Source organism: Centroberyx gerrardi, chromosome 8, assembly GCF_048128805.1.
Source record: "Centroberyx gerrardi isolate f3 chromosome 8, fCenGer3.hap1.cur.20231027, whole genome shotgun sequence".
Lineage (NCBI taxonomy): Eukaryota > Metazoa > Chordata > Actinopteri > Beryciformes > Berycidae > Centroberyx > Centroberyx gerrardi.
The window spans coordinates 23327605-23354941 of NC_136004.1; the positions used below are offsets into that span (position 1 = coordinate 23327605).

The window sequence follows — 27337 nt, forward strand, 5'->3', positions numbered from 1 at the left end:
CTGTTGCCGTCGTGGTGGGAGTTGTTGTTATCAAAACTAACAACATCTCTCCTCTTTTATGAAACCTGTTTGGACCGCGATCTGTCTCAAAACTCGTGTGCATCAGCGGGGAAGCAAGTATTTCTTTTTTTGTTGAGTATTCAACCGCCAAGCGACCACGGCGAGTCAAGTGGGAACTCTTCACAGCAATTAACTTGTGTGGATTTGTTTGTAATTCTTTGACTATGAGCCGACCGCGTTGCGGCTGTCCGAGTGTCTGCGTTTGGGTCTGGTGACTTGAGTTTTTCTTGTTTGTTTGTTTGGTCGTCTCTACCTATTCGGAATACAGCGGATCCTACACAAAACATAAACACGGGAGTGATTGAGGTGGCTCCGGTCTTTCATTCTCACCTGGTTTCTACCTCCCCCCCTCTGCCTCCAGCTAATGACCCGTTTCCCGTGTTTTTCCGGTTGATTTACGGCCGTACGCTCGCTGGAGCGAGGAGAGCGAGCAAGTGAAAGAAACGGAGAGAGAAGAGCAGGGATTCACATTAATCGGTTGGTGAACTCGGAGGGAGCGGCGGGGCGGTCGGTTTTGTTTGAAAATAACGACCGTTGGTCTCATAACAACGACCAAATAACGGCGGATGGATTCGTTTCCATGATCTAGAGCATCCACCAACCCCCGGTGCCCTATTTTGATCCCGTGAAACGGGGTTTTAAGCAGGAAACGGGCGCATCCTCTCGGAGATAACGATGTTTCCCCAGGGGCGACACCCGGTAAGACTCTTCCCTCCTCCCTAACTGCTGTTCACCTGGTCAGTATGGCGGCTGTCCTCGGCCCGGGCCAAGCCTCTTTGTTTGACCGGCGCTTCTTGTTGTTTTAGTTGTAACAGCCTTCAGCCTAATTACATGCTCATATCATGCGCTCTCTTGATAATTGGGCTGTGCAAGTGCTCTTAGCAGCGGAGTGGGACTGATGATGCTCTTGGCCCGCGTTGTTTGTTCAATAATGACTAATAATTAAAAGTTGCTGACATTACATGTAAGCCTCGAGTAACTGAGAAGATAAGATGCATTGCAAGCTACATAATAAGGCAGTATGATGTTGATGTTGCTAATCCTGTGTGTGTGTGTGCGTGTGTGTGTGTGTGTGTGTGTGTGTGTGTGTGTGTGTCAGACGCCCCACCAGGCCCCAGGCCAGCCCTTCAAGTTCACCATCCCAGAGTCGCTGGACCGCATCAAGGAGGAGTTCCAGTTTCTCCAGGCACAGTACCACAGGTGGATAATACAAACACACACACATCACACACACACACGCTATCTTTATGGGCACCAAATTTTCTCATTGTCATTTACCCCCAACCCTCCCCCTTACCATAATAATTCTTGTACAATAACTCACAAAACCCCAAACTAAACCATAACCTGGATTAGGCGCACACACACAGCAGACCCAGACATCAGTGTTAGCGCTGACACTGCGGTAGGTCTAAGTCGTGGTGATGGGTTAGAGCCAGAGGGTGGCGTGTGGGCTCAGGGTTTTATAAATCACTCCTTATTTTCCCTGTGTGTGTGTGGTTGTGTGTAGGGAGAGAAAGTGCCTGAGTATGTGTGCAATTGTGTGCTTCTGTGTGGTTTTACTTATTTTTGGAGTTTGGAGGGCGGTTAACAGGTGAAAGCCCCTGACCTACAGACAACAGACTGTTTTGTTTTACATCCTGACTCAGATACACGCACATACACACACACACAGCTTTGCCTGTCATTTTAGTCACGATGCTTAGCCCTGTCTTGGGAACATGCACGAGATGGATTCCTCATACTCAACGGGGTTAAACCAAACAAACGACGTACAGCCAACAGAGAAGTAGTTATCATGAGCAGACAGCGGTTATGACCGGTCGTTATCATGAGTGAACAGGAAGAAGCTTCTCCCTTTCACTTTAAGTCTATTGTGAACAAGTTTGATATCGTGCCCTACTCTGGGGTTGGCTTTGTGTTTTGGGGGTGCTATAATTAGCGAGCAGTGTGAGGGGGGATGAGAGGGGAATGCATCCCCTTTAGTACCATTTTGTATGCATTCCCATTGTTAATTGTTAGTTTTAGGAAAACAGTTGTAGAAAGAACAAATTACTTGCTCCCCGCTGTTTATCCTGAGTTTTTACAGATACTGTGGACACAGACTGTTATATTTGAAAGGTTTGGCTCCAAACCATCACATATCTTTTTTATCAATTTATCAAATGCCAACCATTTCATTGATCAGCAATGATTCTCTTTTGTAAATTGAGGTCAAGACAGCTATAATAAATTCACTATTCAATTACGTTTTCATGCCACTGATGATATTGTAAGAGCCACATCATTTTTTAAACTTCATTTATGGAAATAAATATGTAAATATCATCCAATAGTTAATGTTTTTAGGCTGTAAGAACTGCAAATCAGTGTTTCCTAAACTACAGTTTTGAACCCGAAATGGTTTGCGGGTGTGCTTCTCGTGACTCTCTGACAGCAGCGCTTGTATGCACCAATGGGCTTACGTCCAAGGACAAGGCTGAATTTGCTCAATTTGGACTGAAAAATTCAAGTTGCTCTAAAAATAAATTCTGTATTGTTGTGTGTTTTTCAGTCTCAAGCTGGAGTGTGAGAAGCTGGCCAGTGAGAAGACTGAGATGCAGCGACACTATGTCATGGTGAGATCCAAGTCACACTCAGAATTCATTATCCCAACATGACACATCTGGGCGGCAGGGTGGCCTAGTGGGGTTCAAGCCCTGTGTAGGTAAGCATCCGCCCTGCTGAAGTGTCCTCGAAGAAGACTGGCTGATTCCCTACCAGCTCCCTGGTGCTGGAGCTCACCATGTTCTTTGATCTCCCTGGAGGGTGGCAAGTGGAAAATTTCCCTACGGGGATCAATCAAGTATCGTATTATTACCTGAAAGAACTGAACGGGCATAATGAACAAAAATATACAGCAAGAAGAAAATCTCTTCTGATTGTGTGCAATTGTTTGAATTTCCATATTTGGACCTGCAAATGGAGATGATAAGAGTGGCAGATTAGACAGTGTGAGGACTTTTGAAGTTTGCGTGCCGACAGTTTTATATCTTGATTAAGCTAGACATTGGTATTTCACTGGACCAAACGTTTCATTAGGTGGAACCTTTCCTGTGAGGCACTGATTAATGAGTTTCTACGTTTAACTCTTGCTTCTGAACAAAAAAAAAACCCTGTCCTCAATCGTTAATTGAATCATAGAAAGCTCTTGAAACACGTTTTACTCGCATACCTTTGCAGAAGCCAATGTATTAGATATGCATGCATGCATGCACGCACACAGCTACACTCAGTCACAAGCAGCCAATATGCCCACAGAATGGCCACACAATTAGAGAGGTATTTTCAACTTGATTAGTAACCTTACACTGCCAAGCCATTTTACCTAAAACAAATTAAGGTCAGAAGAGGCTTTGTGTGAATCCAAAGTCCTTCTCAGTAGTCTGAGAAAAAAAAAAAAGCCCTTCCAAAATGCCCTTCCACTGATTGTTTGCAAAACTATCCATCTACATTGCTTCATATATCATGGTGGTAAGACACTGTAACAGAAACCAGGCGATGCAGCGTGGGTCATGGATTGGTGGTGACACTCCTGCAGAGGTTTAAAATTAAAATAGAAAAAAGCACTGTAAATCATTATTAGAGTGTAGAAAAAGACTTGTGTGTCATGGCTTTTAGATATACTCTCCCAGATCTAACCATCCAACTTTCTGTTCTCCTCAGTACTATGAGATGTCTTATGGCCTCAACATCGAAATGCACAAACAGGTATGGATTGGTATCTGTCTGCCTATCGTCTACTTCCTTCTCTGTCTGCTTGTCTCTGCCTTTATGTCTGTCTGTCTCTTTCTGTCTGTCTTGTGTTTCTCTCTCTCTCATGTCAAGGTTTTGATGTATTTGGCGTGTGTGCCTGTTGATGTGTCCTTGTGTGTGCTCAAATGCATTTGTGCGTTCATCCATTTGTGTGTGTTTTTACTGTACGCCTGTGTGTGTGCGTGCATGTGTGTTTGTGTGTTTATCCGTGATCGATGGGGCTCTGTCTCCATTTCCCCAGTTAGGGCCGGCCGGCTGAGCCCAGAGGCAGGATGAATGGCTCTGTAGATTGATTGGTGCTGTCTAGGGGAGCGGCCTGCTTTATTACATTAGAGGGGCAGGGCCGGGGAGGGCAGAGGAATCGATCACAGTGAGGCCCTTTATCGAGGAAACGGAGAGGAAGAGAGACAGGAGAGCTCCCCTTTACAGGCAGGGAGGCGCGTGTACACACACACACACACACACACACACACAGGTCAGGCAGACTCACAAGTCCGCACACACACACACATACAGAAAAGCAAGGACACTTATACATAGTAATGTGCACACACATACAGAAAGGCAAGGGCACTTACACATAGTGATGTACACATGCATGCACACACATCAAGACAAGGACAGTTCCACACAGTAATGTGTACAGACACACACACACACAAAGTCAAACATGTTCACACATGGGTACGTATACAGACACACTGAAAGGCAAACATACTCGCATAATTAAGTATGTACACACACATGGATGAGGGGGGCAAACGCTCTCTTTCTCACACACCCAAACACACACACATTTCCCCACAGGAGAGGTGCAGGGCTCAGAGCGTTTACCAGTAATTACCACAGCTATCGACCGGTCAGACCAGAGGAAATTGGAGGTGGATTGGCCTGGCTGCTTCACTGAGGAGTGGGGATGCTTCTCTCTCTCTCTCTCTCTCTCTCTCTCTCTCTCTCTCTCTCTCTCTCTCTCTCTCACTCTCACTCTCCATCTCATTAGCTCTTTTTTTTCTCATGTTCTGCCTTTCCTATCCTTGTGTTATTCTATTTTCTATACTCTTTAAGTTCTCTCCTTTTCCTTTTCCTTACTCTGCATTTACAATTATGGGATCCCTAGTTGCTTGCACTACACTCCTTTCTTCCTTTTTCCCACCCTCTTTAGTTTTTTCTTTGCTTCTCTTTCATTTTATGTCTATGTGAAGCTACTGTTCTTTCATTGTGAGGGAGATGCATCTCTGCCTATTGTCTACACACACATACACACACAGACACACACACACTAAAGCTCCAGGGGAGGTCATTAGCTTGGGGCTGCAGTTGTCAGAGCAACAAGCTTCTGTGGGCGGGGGGTACAGGGGACACAGACTAACAACCCACCTCCTGCTGGAGGTTTTTTGGGGGGGGGGGGTGAAGTTGTGAGTGTGTGTGTTGTGGCAATAATGCTCCAATTATACTGTATGTGTAATGGGATGCCTGTCCTCCGTTAGCACATTGTGTGTGTACACTTGCATCTTCTCTCTGCATCCTTAATATTTGTACAGTCAGTCTCTCAAATATGAATATTATTATGTGGAATGTGCGCTGTAGCAAGGATTCTCCAATGTTTTCAGCCTGGAATTGAAATGAAGAATTAGTTCTTTAGTGCTGGGACCCATAGTCAGTAAACAAGGCTAAGAGTCTAACAGCCCCGTGACATTTCATTTTGTGGAAGCGTCTCTGCTGAGAATCAAACTCGGGTCTCAAGCTTGAGAGTCTGCAATCTAACTCCCTGCGGGCCAGGTGACCCATAAAGTGGTGAACAGAGCAACCAACCGACAATACTATCCATAAAGCCCCTGCTGTTGCGGTGCTAAAAATATTAAAAAAAAAATACACTTTATGTATATAGGCAAGATCTTAATTTTTAAAATGGGTAGAATCTACATGAAATCAGATATTTATTTATTATTATTTTTTAATTCTTTAGACTACAAAATTGATTCTTCCGTGCCTGAATAAATCCAGCATTAGCTTAAGAAACTGTCAAAGTAGGCAACAGCTCAGTTTAGCCCACAACTATTGTGGGTCACCCTGTTACCAAATTTAACCACTGTAAACGCGATTGATTTAGCCTTTTTAGCTCACAAAGCTTTCGCTCGTGCAAACGCTGTTATCCTATTCTTGTGAGCTAGCTATCTTAGTTCTGTTTAGTCTGAAGGTTTTTAAGTCACAATCTGTAATGATGCCTCACTTAGGGAGCACAACTTCAGGGATTTGTGGCTTTAACCCTGTTTGTTTGATCCTTGTTAGCTTCGTTACCTAGCTTAGTCAGATTAGCTGAGCTGACCCCATAGTAGTTGGTGAGACTATTCTCAGACGCTCTAATCAGTGAGCTTCTATACAAGGCTAATTATAGGCTTACAACTCAGACTTCTGAGAATGTTGTATGCTAATGGTAGGGCAGGTGTATTCTGTCTAAAGTAGCTCTTTATTTAGCTCTGTCTAGCCGTGCCGTGGCCTAGGTCGGCCATTACGAGGTTGAGTTACATATGTGGAAACTAGCAACTCATGAGCTGTTCTGGGTTCAGTACTGTACAGGGCCAGCTGAAAGTACTTCCTTGTTGAAGTTCAGAAGCCCCATTGCATTGTTTGCAAATAGTCTACAGTGATATGTGTACATCAGATGTCAATGCACATGCATCGTGACACCATTGAGGCATACTGATAATAACACTAATACATGGCAATGCAATATAATATAGACATAGGCACAACTTGATGTATGCATCCCCCAGCCGAGGCAGTTGAACACAGATGAACACACACAACACACACACATCAGACTAACCAACTTCAGTGACGGCAAACGACAGTCGAAGGGTAAAAATGTGCTACCTTTACACAGCTAAAAATTGACCACAGTGGTCTGTTTCCACTTGCCATGTAGCGATGTAGAGCAGATGTGCAATTGTGCATTGCTAGCTCTTCACATTATTGGGTATACAGATTAAAGAGCATATGTAGAGGAGTGTGGCCAGATATGGAAATGTGCATTGTAAGCTTTTCACATTATCAAATCCGTATTAGAAATGACAAGTTACATGTCATGGACACTGACACGTGCAGTCATGCAATAACCTACAAACAGAACTACAAATGTTCTGAAGGCTCGCAACCCCTGTTGATTCTCTTTATATATTCTCTTTGATTCTGGATAAAGAGGAATATATTAGGTTCCGTAGTTCATTATTTATTTCTTCTTAAGTGTATTCTGGGTAAAGTCATTCCATATTTACTCAACTCAATGTGTATTCTGGGAAATGTAGTTCCTTATTTACTTTCCTCTGCGTATACTCTGGGGAAGATAATTCTTTTAGATCCCTCCTGGTGGAAACTTCTTGATCCACAACAAACCAGTTGTGGATAAAGTAGTTTCTTGTTTGATTCCCCCCAGGTGTATTCTGGGTAAAGTAGTTTATAGTTTAGTTCTGGAATTATTCTGGATAGACTAGTACTTAATTGGCTCATCCAAGTATTTAATTGGCTGAACTGTGGCTGGGTCATTTGGGTGTAGTATTGCTTGGTGAGCTGATAGGTGTGTGTGTGTGTGTGTGTGTGTGTGTGTGTGTAAGGCCTAATGGGAGCAATCTTGTTACAGAAAAAACAAACAGGGTACCTCCAAAATGTCAGCTTTTCAGGAACTTAGAAGGGCATTAAGGAATCTAAGATTATTTTCGTCCTCTCTAAGAGTTTTAAAAGCCAGAAACAAATCTTTGAGTCACTGGTATTGCTCAACAACCTTATAAAAAACCCCACAGATATATTATGGCCATTTTGTGCAATGGGACAGTAAAAATCGTACTTATCGCACCTTAAGAAAAACCGCTCCTTTTTTAGCTTGATGGCCATGCCTTTTTGGGTTTATCCACTGAGTTTTGAAAGAGTTTATAAGCCCAAGGGTCTTAGAATTTCTCAACGCATAATCCTTTCAGTGAACTGAAGTTAAAACATGAAAAATGCCAAACTTCAGTTAAACTTTGGTAAAAGGTTTTCACATAACCACAAAAGATAGCCCTGTGAAGCTTTTTAGATCCTGGAAAATAGACTTGCGTGCGTGTGTGTGTATCTATTTATGTGGCATGTGTGTGTGTGTCTGATGAGCCATTACTACGTTTCATGGCTCCTCCAATTCCCTCTTCACCCCGGCCTTCTTCGTATCAATTTGATTGGATGATATGTAATATGAGCCTCCTTATCTGATTTGATGCCACTGTGGGGGTATCTGGTTTCAGCCAATTGTAGCCACCTCCGGGGGTTGGGGGGCAGGCGGATGTGTTGGCATGGATACTAGAAGGGGGGGAGCAAATGAAGTTAGTAGCTGATGAGATTATGGCGAAGTGCTGATGGGAAGAGGGACAAGAGTAGAGAGGATAGGGAGAGACAAAAAGAAACAGAGCAGGCAAGAGGGAAACTTGATCTCATACTGATAATTAGAATGGAGAATCTCATACAGAATCTCATACTGTGTGTGTGTGTGTGTTGGTGTTGGTGCATATGGCATATACTGAATGTGTGTGTGTCGAGGGAAGCGGATGGGTGTTTGTGTGTGTGTGTGTGTGTATATGTGTTTGTTGGCCTGCTGTGGAGGTGGCAGTTTGTAGTGTGTGTTTGTCTGTGTGTGCACATGTACTACCTGATTGATGTTACTGAACAGCTGTCTTTTCTAAATTACTATAATTATGGTATTAACAATTAAGTCTCTCTCTGTCTCTCTCTGTCTCTTCCTCCCTCAGACTGAGATTGCCAAGAGACTAAACACCATCTGTGCACAAGTCATCCCCTTCCTTTCTCAGGAGGTATGTGTGTGTATGTGTGTGTGTGTGTGTGTGTTTTTTAGCTACAGACTGTTTGTTACGTTCAGTTGTCCCTGCTAGCTCTGCTAATAACTCAGTCTGACACTCCTGGTCTTGAACAACACAGTATTTATGTGTGTGTTGCAGCATCAGCAGCAGGTGGTCCAAGCTGTGGAGCGGGCCAAGCAGGTGACCATGGCAGAGCTAAATGCTGTCATCGGGGTACGTGGACTACCAGGTCTTCCACCTACAGTGTGTATTCCTCTACTTCCTCTTTAATTCCGCCGTCTGTCTCTGCATGTCTGTGTGTTTTCGTAGGGGGTCGGCCCATACGGCAATTGTGTAACAATTGAATGTTTCTTTATCAGCAAGTGATACCTGCATCATGCCAGTGATTCACCAAGCAGCACTTGATTTCAATAAAATCTCTGCTTTTATAGTTGGTTCACTGGCTATTCCCTCAGTCTTGGGGTGGTAGTGCGCACTGCAAACTAATTGTAAAAGTTGCGATTTATTGGAATAAAGTGGCACTTGGTGGATTAGATGTATGCTGAATTTTCCAAAAGCTGCTAATCATTCATAAAAGTTCTTAAAATATGTACTTTTGCTGATAGGTAAGGTAACTAAACTGCCAGATTCTTGAATGGAGCTTGGTGTAGCATATAAAAGAGAATGGCATTCACTGGGGCTAGAAAGTTGAGATTTTTTTAAAATACGACTGCTTGCTGAAACACTTGTACACCAAATTTTCCAGTGGCTCCGAGTGATATGTAAAAGCTCTTGATGTTCTATGAGGTATGAATAATTTGGTTATCAGCAAATCTTGTTAACAGCAAATTATACGTACAACATGCAACATAAATTTTTAAATGGAGTCTGGCGCGACGTTCTCTCTGAGAGAACGGAAAGTATTGGGTTTTTAAACTGGCAGTCTGTCTGGCCAGAAAGATGAGAGGGAGGGAAAGAAGAGAAAGAGGAGTTTGGGCTGGGTGAGAAAAGGGGGGTAAAGGTCAAAACACACCACCAGTGTGCTGCGGATGTCTTTGGAAGACAGAAACTTGCTTAACCAAGTGGAGCTTAATGATGATTTGATTAGGATGTTCACTAAGTGTAACACAGGTAAAATAAAATTCTATAAAGACCATCGACACTGAGAGCCTCTTGAGCAAATGTTTGTGTTACCTGCCACTGTTGCTTTGAACTTTGTAAGGTTTTGCAGAAAATTGTACCCATATTGTCAATAGAAAACAAGAAAGTAGAAAGATTTTTTTAAACTGAATCATAGACCAGTGGCATTCACATACTTTGTTCCTGCAGAGTTGAAAACAGTGTTACAATGTCCTTATTGTCCATCACATCACCATAACGAACTGAGATGTTTTAATCCACATTAGCCTGCTAAGGAAATATGACACATCTGTTGATTTATTGGATATCACTTGAAACCTTGGAATCACTGCTTTGATTTAAAATTAAGTACTGAATCTGAGCAATGCCTGGCTATGGAAATTGTCTTATAAGTCATACATCTGCACAAGTATTAACCGTTAAATGGTTTACATTTTGATTTTACATTTTAGGCATTTAGCTGACACTGTTATCCAGAGTGACTTAAAGGGAGTACAGCAAAGAATACACAACTCTTAGATCATCAAACTAATAGAGAGGCGGTCAAGGGTCAGAGCCACAGAGCCCTGACAATATTCCTGTGCTAGGAAAGGAAATAAAATAAAAGCTAAGGACAGAGATGGAAGGGATCTTTTTCAGAGCAAGTGAGTAGGGAAGAGGCGATATGATTCATTGGGGGTGAGTGACATGAGGTATTTCTTGAAAAGATGTCGTCAGCCTGTGATGGAAGAAGGGGAGTGACTGCTGTCAGGACTGGAGTTTAAGAGGGCTTGGCGTGGCGAGGCCGAAAAGAAGTACAAAGAGAAGCTTTTGCTAGCGGCTTTGTGGTGACGTTTAGCTAAGCAGAGAGAGTTGGGGGTTACTTTTAGGGTGGGATGGGAGGTTGTTAAGAATACTGAGCTTTATAGGAGCCATAGGAGCTTGACTGGCGGGGAGGCGAGGCTAGGGGGTTGAGTTTTAGGGGAATTTGGGGGAGGTACATAGCTGGGCAAAGGGTGGGGTGTGGGCTGGGAGGGGAGTTTAGTGAGAAGTGAGGTGGGCTTGTTAGTTGGCGTGGACTGATGGGGCCTGTGTGTGTGTGTTTGTGTGTCTGATGGGGGGAGAGGTGGATTTGGCAGTTGCTGTTTGAGTCTTAATTGCAGGATTCCAGTGTTTGTAAAAGGGGGGGTCGCGGCGTTGCCCCTACACTCCCCTCTTCCCCTCTCCTCCCGTCTCCCACGCCAGCCTGTCATTCACCCCGTTTGTGAGTTAAATGAGTGTAATGAAGCGTGTTGCCCCTATCTCTCTATGCACACACACACACATACACACGCACGCACGCACGCGCGCGCACACACACACACACCAGCTCACACTAACACCCCATGACAAACCAGGCTCCCCTTGCCTCCACCAATACTTCCCCTCCATTTACTCCCACCAGGGGTCCTGTTTGTGTGTCCGTGTGTGTGTGTCTGTTTTTGTGCATTTCTGTTTTTGTGTGTCTATGTGTGTAGCAGAGCATGCATTTCTGTTATCCCCAGAAAACAACAGGCGGGGGGTTGGATGGTTAAGTGTGGGTGTGTGTGCATGCCTTGTTTATCAAGACCCTGTGTATGCATGTTAGTGTGATCAAGTGTGACGTGTGTGTTTATGTTTGATCGTTTGGCAGGCAAGCCAACCGGGGAAATTGTGTGTGTGTGTGTGTGTGTGTGTGTGTGTGTGTGTGGAAGCAGGCCGGGGGGGCTGGGGCTAAAAAGCTATAGCGTCGTTTTGCTGTCATTCATCAGGGTAGAAGGCAGAGAATGAAGGATGGAGAGGGGAGAAAAGAGGAGGCGGGGGGTTGGGAAGGTGGGGGAGTGGGTTAGTCAATTAGGTGAGATAAAAGTCGGTTTGACCTTCAGCACTCCTCCCTCCCCTGCCAAGTCGCCTCCTGTGCCCCCCTTGTCTTCTCCTCTCCCTCCTTCCTCCTCCCCTCCCCGCGGCGAATCAGTGAGCTTGGATTCCCGCGGCTACTGTCTGAGGAGGCAATAATGATGTTTTGGAACACAAAGGCATTTCACGCTCAGACGAGCGCCTGATTTGGTGTGAAAGAGAGAGCAGGGCTGCCAGCCAAATCTCTCTCTCTCTCTCTCTCTCTCTTTCTCTCTCCCCCTCCTCTCTCTCTCTCATTCTCTCCCTTCCTCTCTCTCTCTCTCTCTCTCTGACCCTCCTCTCTCCTTTGCTCTACCCCTCTTCCCTCAGCTTCCCTCAGCCGCCTCACAACACCCAACAGTGCAGGCAGCAGCTGGGGCTCTCCTCCCTCTCCCCCCTCTCCTCCGTCATTCCTCCTTTCCTCCCCCCCGTCTCCTCCCCCTCTCCCACCACATCCTCGGGCTCTGGGCTGTGATCCCAGCTGTCAGTATTGTTCAGTGTTTGACCCCAGAGGGAGGAGAGTGCGTGTGTGTGTGTGTGTGTCAGTGTGTGTGTGTGTGTCAGTGTGTAGGGGGGGGGGTGTTCCCTGCCTTGTAGACTGCAGCAGCTTGTTGAGTTGGTGTAAACCCAGACACAGAAGAAATTGGCCCATCTGTTGAAGACTTCAATCCAGCTAGATATCTCTTTATTGATTAGGCTCCGGAGAGCTGTATTGATTTAGGCTAGTGATGGCTCAGTTTCATTGACTGACACTTGAGTTTTCGTGCAGGTAGAGGCAGCCAACTAATCAACCTCTGGAGCTTGTGCTGTCAGTGTTTCCCACTGGTTGGCAGTTTAAATTGTGTGTAGCCTATATATCTAAGTAGGCTATATTTTAGTATTTTTTTGGCTACATTTAGCAAGCTCAGTATCTCGTCTTTCTTCAGGCACAAAACTCTCTTACTCTGTTAACTCTAAGCTAATGAGTCTGGTATACAAATGTAACATATTTGGTCTTTGCCAGCATCATGCACTCCGTCATAAGTGTAATGAATTATGGTCATTGTAATTCACTAACAGAATTGACAGCATTAAATCTTTTTTTAAACTATATCAACAAGAAATGCCAGGTTTGAAGCATAGTGCATCACAGCACCCAAAATAAACATAAAACAAAAATTTACTATGGCAGTTGTTACTTTACCTAGGCTGGCTGCCCAAATATAATTTATATATGGAAAAGGGTAACTTTTTTATTAGATTAGATGAAACTTTAATGATCCCTGTGGGGAAATTGGATTGTTGCAGCAGCAAGTAATACGACACAGCAGAGAATAATAATATGATATAAATAAGAAGTAATAAACAAGTAAATGAAAATATAATGTGCAGCATATTACATGAGAAAGTAGAAAAGAAAGAATTTGTGGCAAAATGGCAGAACGTTGTCATCTTATTCATGTAAACTTTGTATGAATTCAAATTAACAGTTACAGAAAGCCATACATATGTACAGAAACTTTTCTTACCTCTCTCGCTCTCTCTCTCTCTCTCTCTCTCTCTCTCTCTCTCTGTCCCATCCAATACCACCCATTAAAGCAGCAGCATCTATCCCATGCCCATGGTGGTGGCGCCCCCGTGCCCCTCACCCCCCACCCCGCGGGCCTCCACCCCTCTCAGCTGGGTGGCTCAGCCGGTCTCCTGGCTCTGTCGGGAGCGCTTGGTGCCATGCCCCCACATCTGCTGGGTAAAGATGGTGGGGATAAGAAGCTCCACCATGCCGGACCAGAGCCCCACCCCTCGGGACCTGAGCACCTGAGAGGTGAGCAAACGCACCCGCCAGCACAGCAGCGCCACTCGAGATAAATGGGGGAATCTCCTGAGTGCTTCCTGGAATATGAATGAGGAGGAGATTTCTATGTTGGATGACTTTGTTGAACCAGCAAGTTCCATTCTTCAGTTGGCTTGTCTGGATGAGAGGTGAAAAACTCTTAATAAAAAAAATACAGTTCACCCTTGTACCAATGTCCAAGTCATCGCTTCTACTTTCGCAAGTGATTGGACTAGAATGGGTTGGGCTGGTCCCAACCTGTTTTACTGTGTGATATTTGGGTTGTTTATAACAGATACACAGAAATGTACAATGCTTCAGAATTATAACTTGTTTTTTTTCTTCACATGGTGAATTTGTTCTCTCCTGTTCGACTGACCACCCTACACCCTCAACCTTGTGTGTGTGTTTCCAATGGCGATAGAGCGAGAGCCCGGCACAGTAAGTACTTTCTGTTTCTAAGACTGCAGCCATGTCGCCTGTTTTTCCAAACCAAACCGTTTCATTTCTTGCCTTTGTTACTCCCGCCTGTGATATAGAAAAGGTCATCTTAGTCCAACCAATCAGTTATCTCACGTCTAGTATTTTATTGATCCAATCGTGGAGGAAATATTGATCACTGTATACCACAAGTGATACAAAAACATGACAAGAGTTCTAAAACATGCAGTATGTAAAGAGTCGCCACACAGTTTTCCTAAACTAGATGAAAAGCAAGACTTGCAAGCGGGATCCAAAACGGTTCCGTTAAGCTCATTTCTGATTTATATTTAGTAGATATTCTAGGTGAACTGCACCTGTTGCTGAGGCGGCTCCTCCAGCCTCATTCTTCATTTTAATGGTATTGCTGTCTTTATCCTATTCTTTGCTTCTGCTGACCCAGTTTCCCCTCGGGGATCAATAAAGTTCATCTTACCATGTTATTAATGCATAAAGGCACCACACCAATGCACATAAGCTGTTTAATGTTATGTTATCTCTGTTTCACAACCATATGGCCTTGATTCACATGGTTTCAGTGTATATTTTTGACTGTCTATTGCAAAGTATGTGTGTGATTCTGTGTGTGTGTTTTTGTGTGTATGAGGAGCTCTAGGGGAGAGGTTTAGCCTGCCTGTTGTTTTGTTCTGCCCTAGATCTGCTCTGAACTGTTAGGCTTCCTTTCTCCTCCAAATGAGCCTTTTAGCATGGTCACACACACACGCGCGCGCACACACACACACACACTCTCCTCTCCTCCGGCCTAGCCTGCATTGTTGTGCCTATTTAACACCTCAGTGAGCAGATTAGCCCCTCCTCTCTCCATCCTCCTCCCCTCTCCCACCGCCCCTGATCCCGCGCTTAAAGACTCTCATTGTGTTTAATATCACCGCCACCGAGAGGGGAGGGCTTGGGAAAGGGTGGGGGTGGGGGGCAGTCATATGACACTGAGCTTGTGTGTGTGTGTGTGTGTGTGTGTGAGAGAGACCGTGCTAAAAGCGAATAGAGGTGGGACGGAGGGGGGAAATTGCTTATGTTTTGCGGGTCAGTGCTCCTGTGCTCAGCTCACTAAAACCTTTCAATAAGGGGGAGAGAGAGAGACGGAGGGAGGGAGGTAGAGGGGAGGGCGTGAAGGAAGGGGCCTTTGGCAGAATGCAGATTTTCACCCCCCCTTCCCCTCCTCCCCCCTCCCTCCTCTCTTGTCACCCTTTCTTCTCCTCCACACTCTCACACCCTCCCTCCATCCTCTCTGTCCTCTAATCTAATCTCATCCCCTCCCTTCCCCCTTTTCTCACCCCCCTCCTCCTCTACCCTTAGCTATTCCTCCTTCATTTACCCTTTCCCCCCTCAAATCCCAAGCGCTCGCTCGCTCTCTCGCTCACTGTGTGTGTGTGTGTGTGTGTGTTGGATGCACATTTCATTGACAGGCTGAGACTATAATGGACTCAACATGAAGCTTTAATCCATTAACAATAGGATCCGTTGGTCAGGAGGCCAGAGGGGGGCTGCTGTGTGTGTGTGTGTGTGTGTGTGTATGTGTGTGAGTGACAGAGAGACTGTGTGTGTGGAGTCCTGGGACACACAGGGACACAGGAGCGGTGTGTTGTGCAAGTAATACACACACAGTCTGTTACACGCTTGCTCATACACACAAGCTTTCACAGTCAATTACACACCGTGTGCGCGTGCACACACACACACACACACACACACACTGCAGCCAATACAGCTTGTCAGAGCCAGGAGAGGGAGCACTGATAGATTTTGAGAGGCACTCAATGTAATCATCAACCTCAGAGGTGTGCGGCTGTGACTGCGGCTGTGGTCAAGTGAGAAAAGAGGTTGCTGTTTGAGTGTTTGTGCTACTTATATTCATGCTGCTGTGCACCATTAACCTATTTGGTAGTAAGAGTTTGTTTTTCTAACCTGCTCTACACATCAGCAGAGTAGCTGTTGTAATAAGTGGTAGATGGATCAGAGAATGTAGGACGCTCATGCAGAATGCATACATGATGAAGTGACACAGGCTCTACTTAAACTGTAGACCAAAGATTGTTGCTCCCCCTAAAAACCTTTCTTTTTTGTCCTTTTTCCCTGTTTTCTTTCCTTACTACTACTTTCCTTTTCTTTTTTCCTACAATCTCCCTCCTCTCTTCTCTCCTATTTCACCTTCTTCTGTCCTTCTACTTCTCCTCCTCCTCTTTCTTCCTCATCTCCAGAGTAACTCGTTGCTGCCAGACAGTCTTAGGAACTCAGACAAGCGGCGCAATGGACCAGAGTTTCCCAACGACACCAAGAAACGTAAAGTGGATGACAAGGACTCTAGCCACTACGTAAGAAATGGTGCCACTGCTTGTGTGTGTGTGTGTGTGTGTGTGTGTGTGTGTGTGTGTATATGGGAGAGTGAGAGAGAGCGCAAGCACATAAGTGAGAGAAATGATTTATGATTTGCAGGAGTTTATTTGCAGTCTTCCATTGCACATGCGTCTTTGGGGGTGTGTTGAGATGTACAGATTTACCTTTTACAGAGGGTGAGACATGGTGTGTTTAGAGTGATATTTCGCTTTAGTATAACTTTCACTTAACATTCCTTCATAGGTTCCTTTTTTTTAACAGTCCATTTTTGAGATAATTGAAAGACAAGGACATTTGGGACAAGGGCCTGTTAAAGAAAACTAATGGACTGAAATGACATGTACTTTATTGTCTGCTAACTGGTTGTCTGCCTTTGCCTTTGCAGGATAGCGACGGGGAGAAAAGTGACGATAACTTAGTGGTGGACGTCTCAAATGAGGTCAGTGTGGGTGATGTTCTTTATGTAAGCTTTGTTGTCCAGTCAAGGCACTAATAACTTAAACGCTTGACTATGTTGCACACTGATATTACGTACTAATGGAATATATCCTTGGACTTATCCAAATCTGCATTTATTATTTGCATTTATTTGCACGGTCTCTTACAGTTTTATATTATGTACGTTACATTTTATTTTATTTTATTTTATTTTATTTTATTACCTCTTTTCTTTTATAACCTTCCTGTACTTGACTTTCTTGGCATTGTTCCGCCAATTGCTGCTGTGGTACCTGGATTTGCCCCAGGGGATCAATAAAGTGCAATCTTATCTTATCTCTTATCTTATCTTAAGTTCAGGTTTCAACTTTATTTGTCCCAGTGGGCAATTGGTTTTGCAGCAAGGGTTAAAAACAACATTACATTGAGAGGCACAACAACAGAGTATCGATGCAGAGTTGAGAGGCAAACAGTATCATTGTCATCATTATCAACATCACAACCACCACCGCCATCACTGCCAAACATTATCAAACCATGCCTCCCCTTTACCCCTCCCTAGGGCAGAGCAGGCCACCAGTATTAGGTGCACACAGCTGTGTACAGCTGTGTTCAGCAGAGCCCAAAGTGGGGAGGGGAACAGACTCGCACGCTCTCCTGACAGAGCCAAAACACTGGTCCAGACACTTGCTGTGCTCTGGTTGGGCATGTGACATGCTGATGGAAGTCCTTCAGTGTTTTTGTCAGGGTGCAATAGGTAAAATCACCAAGAATAATATTCAATGTGTCAGCAGATACTGCTTGTAACCTCTGTGTTACTTGATGAGTAAGCTCACAGGCATTACTTTCATTAGCCCTTGGATGAAACAACAATGACAATATTTGGGGAAATTCCCTGGGTAAATAGTTGGTGCAATGACACAGAAAGCAGTTCTAGGTCCTTTCTCGTTTACACTGTCTGGGTCTTCAGCAGCAAATTGTAGACAACACATCTGGCCAGGTGAAACGTTATTCCCTGCAAAACGGGTTAAAAAGCTAGACTTAAAGTTACCAAACTAGTGGTGAAAACAGTCTCTCTAGTTCATCACCCCAGTGTGCAGGCGATGTAGGTAGGTGTAGGTGATGAAATACATAAAACACTAAACGGTGTACAAAACATAGACAGATATGCAGACAGGTCCACTTGCTGCCAGTTGTTGCATGAGTATGCACCTGCCTACTCTACTCTGTCTGTAATTATTGCAAACAAAAAGCTTGCTTTTGCAGCAGCTTTTGGCTTGGTTGATTTCCAGTACTTCCTGTCTTAACTTGTGTTGTAAAAGTGTGAAGATTGGTGAAAATTCCAAGTCACAAAGTTGCGATCTGATTCCTGACAAGTGCTTTGATTGGCCTTTATTGCGGTATTGTTGTGGTAAAGTTCCCAATCCTTTCTGTTTCTAAAGGTATGGGATGTTTTTAAAAAAAAAAAATGCATGAATTAAAATTACAAGCATCACAATATTTTGTGGGGAATTTCAAATGGAAAAACATGCATCAGTGCAAAAAACATACAATCAAATCTCCATGAGACTGATATCCAGAAAAAATAACCAAGAGCAGAATCTTTTTGTCTATTGTGTACAGGAATTTTGTTCTCAGGTTAATATTAACAATTGAACAATTGCTCCCCCCTCCCAGGACCCAGCCTCCCCTCGTGGCACACCTCTTCCCTCCCCAAGAGAGAATGGCCTGGATAAGGCCCGTCTCCTCAAGAAAGACCCCTGCAGCCCGGCCTCCACTGCATCATCAGCTAGCTCCTCCTCCCTCAAGTCCAAAGAGATGGCAATGGTATGGATGGATACTTGGATGGACATATAGTTGAATGGATGAATACTTTGATAGATGTCAGTCAATTTTATTCCATTCAACAGCCACTCATGTCCATTGATTATAGCTCTCATAGTTATTTGTTTATTTATTTATTTTTTTCCTACTTTAAAAATGGATGATAAATGATAAATCTGATGATAAAGTCTCTCTTTCCATGACAGCGAGACAAGGCAGGTACTCCAGGGCTGAAGTCGAGCACACCCACTCCTAGAGGTGACTCCACCCCTGGGCCCAGCTCCACCCCTGGACTCCGGCCCAGCCTATCAAAACCTCCCTCCATGGAGATGCCACACCCACCTAGTAAGTCTTGTAGAATCTACCATTTGTAAATGAATGATGTGATAGGGTGCATTATCTTAGGACTATGTTTTATTTCATCTTGAAATAGGTTAATTTGCCAGAAGTCAGATTGGATGTGCTGTCTACATAACACTCCAGCCTATTGAGGAAAATTCAACATCGCAATTATGCTAGAAGAGCTTTGGATAAACAATGTAGGCCTTTTGGCTTGTTTGCAAAAGAACTCCTGTTGCAAGTCTGAATCATTAACATTTCATGACCCACCTATATTGTGGGGAAACAAAGATGCCAAAGATAAGTCTGAATGCCATCATTCATAGTTTTGGTATTTAATCTCTGTTGCTCATGCTTGAAATCACAGCGTGTATAAATAATCCTAACCTAGGGTCACTGCTAAGGTCAGTAAGACTTTACCATGATTTAAGCGGAGAACAGGTCTGACATCAGAGTTCCAATTGTAAGATATTTAATGCACAAAGACCCAGATCTTGAAAACCTGAAAAAGATACTTTAATGCTGTATTAGTTGTATCAGCTGTTTATCTGTCTCTCCTCCTCCCTCTTCCCTCCTTCCCTCCGCTCCTCAGCTGCAGGTCTGCGGACGCCCCTGGCTGTTCCCGGGCCGTATCCGGGTGCGTTTGGTATGTTGCCCCACGCAGCAGGGATGAATGGGGAGCTGGCAGGTGCAGCCGGGGCTGCGGCCTATGCTGCTGGACTACACAACATGTCACCTCAGATGAGTGCTGCTGCTGCTGCCGCTGTGGCTGCGTACGGCCGCTCACCCATGGTGAGTGGGAATGGGTGTCTTAAGCTTGTGGGCTTTGGTGTGTTTAACCAGGAAAGTGACTTTTCACATCCGTGTGTGTGTGTGTGTGTGTGTGTGTGTATCCGTCTGTCTGTCCAAGTCCCACTCAAAAATAAAGGAAACACCCGCAAAATATCAAAGAATCAACACTGGGCAGATGACTTTATGTAAGACTTTATTTTTGTTTGTTTTGTACATATGACCAGTAGTTGCATATATTGTGTATTGGAAAGTGTCAATAATTGCACAGCTGCGTTTTGCTTTTCTGTGTGAGAATATTTGCACAGTGTGTATGCTGTCGTCCATTACTGTCAATGACCTCATCACTCTATTAGCTCTATTTGCATAGTGTTCATTACACTGTTTAAATAGGTTAAGTAGACTGTGTGTCTGTGTATCTGGGCAACACTTGATAGCAAGTTGGGTTGTGTACTCACCAGTTGCAAGTATGTGTGGAGAGGGGGCGGGTTGAAAGTACTGACAGTTCTGCCTGTGTATGTTTACTTGCTCCTCTACTTTTCATTCAGAGGGTGTGTGTGCTTGAGTGTGTCTATTTGCTCTGTGCTCATGACTGTTTGTATTTCATTCCACAGGTTGGTATTGACCTGTGTGCATTTTGCCAAAGCCCATAGGTGTGTGTTTTCACTGTGCTCATAACTTGTCTGTGTTCTCTCCTCCAGGTTGGTTTTGACCCCCATCCTCACATGCGAGTCCCTGGAATGCCCCCCAGTCTAACAGGCATCCCCGGAGGCAAACCGTAAGTGTGTGTGCGTGGGTGTTTGCATGTCTGTGTGTGTTTGAGAACTGATATGATGTCATAGCTCTTCTCTGGAAAGAAAATCATGCAAATGTTTTTCTTTCTACTATTTTCTCTTCCTTCTTCTCCTTCATCCTATTTATACCTCAAATTTCCCCAATCTGATCCTTATTTCCTTCTCGTCTGTACTCTCCTCTTCATTCTTGCCCTTTTGCATCTCTCATCTCCCTCCATTTCATCTGCTCTTCCTCCTTTTTCTTTTTTTTCACCTACTCTTCTCTTCCTTACCTCTCTTCACCTACACATTCCTTCTCTTTCTGTATCCTCTCTCCTCCTCTTTCCTCCTCTCTCTCATCTCCTCACCATCTTCCTCCTCATCTTTAACCTCTCCTCCTCTTCCTCCTCCTCTGTATCATCAGAGCTTACTCCTTCCACGTGGCGGCGGACGGCCAGATGCAGCCGGTGCCCTTCCCACCAGACGCTCTTGTAGGGCCGGGGATCCCTCGCCACGCCCGTCAGATCAACACACTGAACCACGGCGAGGTGGTGTGTGCTGTCACCATCAGTAACCCCACCCGGCACGTTTACACAGGCGGGAAGGGTTGTGTCAAGGTTTGGGACATCAGTCACCCGGGCAACAAGAGCCCCGTGTCGCAGCTCGACTGTCTGGTGAGCGGGGAATGGGGTTGGTGGTTGTGTGTTGGGTAAAAGATATGTCGAGGTGTCAGAGAACATGAATCTTGAGTCACAGCTTGTCTCTTTACTGAGTGGGGGTGTGTGTGTATGTGTTTGTGTGTCTGTTTATCAGAATTGTTACTAGAATTTCTGCAGTCAAGGTGCATGCCTTCGAAGACAATAGTAAGATACTTGTGCAGTACTGTGTCTGTGTAACCACTCATGTTAATCACATGGCATAGCAAATACTAACTGCACTTATAGATATACTGATATAAAGGTGCAATAATACTGTACTATATGAAAGAACGTCAATTTTGTGTGTCCCCCTCATCAGAACCGGGACAACTACATCCGCTCCTGTCGTCTCCTCCCCGACGGTCGGACACTGATCGTGGGAGGTGAGGCCAGCACGCTGTCAATCTGGGACTTGGCCACGCCCACTCCACGGATTAAGGCAGAGTTAACATCGTCAGCGCCAGCATGCTACGCTCTGGCCATTAGCCCAGACTCCAAGGTCTGCTTCTCTTGCTGTAGTGATGGAAACATCGCAGTCTGGGATTTACACAATCAGACACTGGTTAGGTAAGAGAGAACCTGCTGTATGCATGGTTTGATTTTACTGTGACAAATATAACACTGGATATGTGCTCTTTTTCAGTGCCAAATAAATATGTGGGTCAGGTGAATCTGAACGGTCTCTCTGGCTACTATGTGGCTTCTCTAACCAACCTGTCACCCACACTATTGAATGCCCTGAAACCTTCCTAGCCAGCCTAGCCTGGCTGATTTAGCCTTGCTGATTGCTAGTTGGAACATCAATGGTCTTGGTGGAATAAAGAGCAATGCTAGTATGAAAGTGGCTGCTGATGAGCAATGTGATGTCACTCAGAAATTCAACTGCGTACATTTTGTCTTGCTAAACAAAGAAACAAGGCAGCTGTTGTCAACATTGCCCGGTATGTCTCAGGTCATACTTGACTGTACTTCCAGTGACTGGATTCTCAAGTCACTTGCAGTGTTAATGCATGGTTAGCCTTAACTGTAACCATATGACCCAAGATGAGCATTGCAGTATGGATAGTCAGACAGTGGTTAGGTAAGAGTAAGGCAAGAAACTAGCAACAGTGGCTGCTAAATCCTAACAATTACAAACCACATTCACTGTTTCAACGGCCAAAGAGATTTTTAGAATAGGGCCTCTGAATAATAGTTAGTTTCCTGCCAAAGTGGTTTGATAGAACAGACAAACTTTGTAGCCACAGCCAACAGTTTACCAGAATTTAATGACTCGGATGACCACTACAAACTGAATTGTTTTTGCAAATTTGAACTCGTGCTTGGATTAACTCATGTACGTAGAGTGCATACTAACGGCCCGAGAAACCTGATGCCCAGTGTGTATTTGTTTAACTTTTTTTCTTTAACACAGAATGTATGTATGTGTCTGTCCTGCAGGCAGTTCCAGGGCCACACAGATGGAGCCAGCTGTATCGACATCTCCAACGACGGCACCAAGCTGTGGACCGGAGGGCTGGATAACACCGTCCGCTCCTGGGATCTGAGAGAGGGGCGGCAGCTCCAGCAGCACGACTTCACATCACAGGTACACACTCATATCAACACAATATACGCACACACACACACTTCAAAGACACAGCACTCTGAAACTGTTGGGTGCAGCTTAACTCTTTAGTTTCCTGTTAACTGTATGAACTAATTTTCTAGTTTTCTCATCCTACCCATGAAACACAACGATCAGTTTAACAGTTGGTTTCAGACCCATAGTGAAAACAGTTATGCATCCCAAATTCCACATTTTTGGAGCAGTTGTATTAAATGTAGCATCCCTAGTAAGACAAAAGGGTGATTTGAGAAGGGGGGATGGCATACACTGCTGTGAAGAGAAATTAGGAAATGCATCCCTTCTTGGCTCTAATTTTCAAGGGAAATTGTGAGGACAAAATTCCCCTTTGTTAAATTTGAACAGACAGCCGACTAGCCCACTGCAGATACCACACCAGTAATATATCCTCTCCTCCCCTCTGTCCAGATCTTCTCTCTGGGCTACTGTCCTACAGGAGAGTGGCTCGCTGTGGGAATGGAGAGCAGCAACGTCGAGGTCCTGCATGTCACCAAGCCCGACAAGTACCAGCTTCACCTCCATGAGAGCTGCGTCCTCTCCCTGCAGTTCGCCTACTGCGGTGAGACACTGGCTTCCTTCGTCTCTCTCTGTCTCTCTATCGCATTCTTTCTAGTCTACTTGTCACTTTCTATTACTTGCTTTGCAGTCTACTAAACGCCGCCTCTCTTCAGCATTAGTCGACTTAAATGTGCTGTTAAGTTTCTGGGACTTAATTATTGTCGGTCACTTTTTATCCAGTCATTGTTTCACCTAATTAGAATCATGGCCGGTTTGATGGACATAAATGAAGTCTATTCTAGACAAATAAAGACAGATAAAACAAATTCAATTACATTTCAGTGTTTAACCATTTCTGCTTATGACTAAAATAATCCTTTTGATGTCACTTTCCTGTTGTGGTCATTGGCTGTCCGCTTGCATTCTCTTAGATTTGACTCGGGGTTTCTCATTGCGTGTGTGTGTGCATTTCTCTCCCCAGGTAAATGGTTTGTGAGCACAGGGAAGGACAACCTACTGAACGCATGGAGAACGCCCTATGGAGCCAGCATATTCCAGGTACGGACAACAGTACAGTACATTTATTAGATACAAATATAGCATTACAATTGAAAGAAAGGACTGCTCCAGTATAATGATAATATCCTTCAATTCACTTACGCTGAATGCCATATAATTGTCATGATGCTGTCATCAAAATGAGCATTATTTGGTGTGCAGATAATTCACGACACTCTCAGAAAGCTGGAAAGTTCAACACTGCTGCCACTGGAATGTGCAGTGAAAGGAAGCTTTTAGCACGGAAACACATAGCTCTCTGTCTCATGTACTGAGTCAGTACTTGCTTCCATGACAACACTGTCAAACACTTTATGGCAGCTATCTCACCAGGTCAAACAACTATTCATTAATGTTGAGTGGAATGAGAATGCCGATCGTATTTATATACGGTTGTAAAGCCTTTATGTATGTCCTACTCGTAATATCAGTGATATGTTGTAGTAGGTTTGCACTTATCTCAGTCTCTCTTTTAACTAATCTGTCTTTCTTTTTGCACTCTTTCTGCCCCTGCTCTTGCTCACCCTCCTTCTCCCCACTTTTGTCTTCCTACTTTATTTCTCTCTCCCTCCGCAGTCTAAAGAATCGTCCTCGGTGCTGAGCTGTGACATCTCCGTGGATGACAAGTACATCGTCACTGGTTCGGGGGACAAGAAGGCCACAGTATACGAGGTCATCTACTAATAAAGCGGAGAGAAAGGACAGATTTTTTTTTCACGCACCCAATGTGTTTCCAGAAATGTTCTTGTGGGGCCAGAAATCAAAAAGAAGAGTAACTTTGATGGTACATTTCTTTTTCTGTTACATCTACAAAGGAGACACGGAAAGGAGAGGTACATTTTACATGCACATATCCAATGCGTCTGTAGAAATTTCTCCAATAGTAGTTGGAAATTACCGGGAGCAGCTGGACGTTAATGGAAGCAGAGAAACTGTGACATTTGGGCATTTCTCTCTACTGCTTTCTACTAACGACTGCACTGGGATCAGTTATTGAGACCAGACGTTGACTGAACCAAAGGGGCTCTCCATGGTTTTAACTGGGACCAGCTCTTCTGAAGAACGTTGTTTTGAACATTAGATATTAAAATACACACAATTGTGTGTGTGTGTGTGACACGACCAGGGGCAGAGACCCTAGAACGAACGAACGAACCCCAGGGACGAATATGTAAACACATGGAAGATGGAAAGAGAAAAAGAGCTGGACGATAAAGGACAGATCTAATGAGACGGACTAATGGAGAGAGGGGGAGAGAATTCATGGATGATGAGAACTGTAGAGATAGTGAATGCAAAACATGTTAGTTTTTATTTAGTTCCAGACACAGAATGTTCAGAGCCTGTTGACCTCTCAACTCTGACCCTGACTTTGACCTTGTGACCTCAGCCTGCTGTTTTGATACGCCTACACTATGTCTGAATAGTGCTAAGTACATTCGCTGTCCTAACAGTAAGTACTATCCACACTAACCGTACACTGTAGTGTTAGTAGCCCTCCTACTGTTTAGCAGATGCACACAGTACGTAAAAAATATCAACATGCTACATGACAATTTCAACATACCAGATTCAAACCATACTGAAGGCCAAACTCTGACTTGCGTCTAGCATCATGCTGTTGTTGACATCTGTGATCGGTTAGTTTGATCCTCAATCATGAGACACAGCGCTATGGATCGTATTTTCCCAATTTCTACCCATTCAAATTCCACCAAAAAACATTTTAAGTACATTGCTTTTGGAGCAAAATTAGCTTACCGAACCAAATAAGCTTTCAGATCAGCAGCTCATACATGGCGTAGTCGAATGTCTGGACAAAGGCTCCACTTCAGTCTGACTGTCCAGAAAAACATGACACTTTTTTGCTCCTTTATCCTTACCTTCTGTGTTTTTTTTGTTTTTTTTTGACCTCCTTCATTCCTTGATGTTCCTGGTTTTAAGACCAATCGAGGGAAACTTGAAAGGAAAAGTTTTTAGATAATATGAATACATCCTTTTTCCTTGCCATCCTGTATCCCCCTCGCCCCCTCCTCTTTTACTCCTTCATTTCCTTACTCTCTTCTTTCCCCACATAATTTTCACTAGTTTTGAGGTCCTATAATGTGGTATCTTTTGAATTTGAGTATTTGAACTCCAGGATTTTGACAAGATGTTAAGACAACGCTAGATCTGGAAGGAAGGAGGGAAGAGGGGAGCAGTAGCATAAGCCATAATCCTTTATGTTGATCCTTCAGTCTTCTAACCTCCGTGTTCCTACCTGTGCAACGCTCTGAGTCGTCAGGTACTCACATTATTCTGGTTTCCATTGGCCTTTACTCAATCCACATATCACCCCAAAACATTTCTGTGATTCTTGTGCATTCTGTTGCCAATATTGATTATTGGTCAGATGACTATTTCTTCAGATTAACAACTTTTGATATGGTCTTATTGACATTTTGAAAAGGTCCAGTAATCCTCAATTGGCCCTGCTGTGAAAAGGCTGTTGAGCCACAGACTGCAGTACTTTTGCTCAACAACATACACACAACCAGGGTTGAGTTCAATTCAGAAAATATGAGATGAATTTGAATTTTATTCAAGATTTAAATTGAATTTGAGTAACTGCAATTCACTTGTGAAATTCAAAACAATTCATTTGTTTGCATTTTCCTCCACAGTATGTTCAGCATTTGAGGTTGTCATGATGTAATGAGCCATTTGAATGGTTTTGAATTTAATTTCTGTTCCCTTCAGTTGAAATCTAAATGGAGTTGTACTTACTGTTTGAAATTCAGTTCTGCTGATTTGAATTTGACTAAGGTAACAGGTTCTGAACTGACCCCAACCCTGCCTTTTATCACTCTTTGATACACATGATGTCTTACTGGCTGGGTGGCTGTTGCTTCACAAGCAGGAACCAGTTCTGCCCTTCAAAAGACTGCATCTTGACAAGTAATTTAGTCTTGTATTGTCTTAAAGTCTTGTTTTTCTTTGAATAAATGAAAGGCTTTTACCAGCATATTCTCAAAAGAAATGACTATCTTAAAAAAGTGCATTGCCTTGTTTTAGGATATTGTCACTTGTCTCAACTAATATTCTTCAAGCAAGTTAAATTGATTTGAAAAAGAGATTTTCTTTACTTTCTTTTACTTTTCTTTTGAAAGTTTTTAAGACTAAATGTAAGATTAAGTTACTTGTCAAGATTGGCCTTTATTTCTAGAGGAGCGTAGCGTCGGGTGCAAATGTTTCAGCTTGAGGAGGAAGTCGATCTGCTTCAGCCATGTTAAACTTGTTGATTTCATGACCTTGTGGTTAGTTTTTTTTTATCTATTTTTTTTGTCTGTCTGTTGAATGTTTGTAAAAATTGTATATATTTGGGTTTTTTTTCTTACCGTACATGCTTTAGAAATAACAAGAACTGTTTTTTGTACGTCTTTTACATGGAAAAGAAACAT

At 43.9% G+C, this 27337-nt stretch overlaps 1 protein-coding gene across 3 annotated transcripts; it reads left to right on the plus strand.

Moving 5' to 3' along the window:
* Positions 1–27337, plus strand: LOC139917979 (transducin-like enhancer protein 1). Of its 3 annotated transcripts, none has more exons than XM_071907217.2 (20): positions 1–759; positions 1160–1260; positions 2615–2678; positions 3766–3810; positions 8628–8690; positions 8835–8939; positions 13287–13509; positions 13943–13959; positions 16218–16331; positions 16739–16792; positions 18469–18618; positions 18822–18960; positions 19547–19746; positions 20445–20521; positions 20941–21190; positions 21534–21781; positions 22655–22802; positions 23250–23400; positions 23821–23897; positions 24474–27337. In XM_071907217.2, the coding sequence occupies exons 1-20, from the start codon at positions 736–738 to the stop codon at positions 24579–24581; spliced, it is 2358 nt and encodes a 785-aa protein (XP_071763318.1). In that variant the 5' UTR covers positions 1–735; the 3' UTR covers positions 24582–27337. The 3 variants fall into 3 exon arrangements, with proteins under 3 accessions (XP_071763318.1, XP_078141178.1, XP_071763333.1); XM_078285052.1 differs by having other exon boundaries at positions 8835–8909; XM_071907232.2 differs by lacking the exons at positions 13943–13959; positions 16739–16792; positions 18469–18618 and adding exons at positions 14455–14478; positions 15544–15562 and having other exon boundaries at positions 724–759; positions 8844–8858; positions 13290–13456; positions 19553–19746.

Coding starts and splice junctions, on each gene's coding strand:
- LOC139917979 (XM_071907217.2), top strand. CDS start 736: ATGTTTCCCCAGGGGCGACACCCG. Junction 1,261..2,614: donor CTCCAGGCACAGTACCACAG/GTGGATAATACA, acceptor TGTGTTTTTCAG/TCTCAAGCTGGAGTGTGAGA. Junction 21,191..21,533: donor TGTCGCAGCTCGACTGTCTG/GTGAGCGGGGAA, acceptor CCCCCTCATCAG/AACCGGGACAACTACATCCG.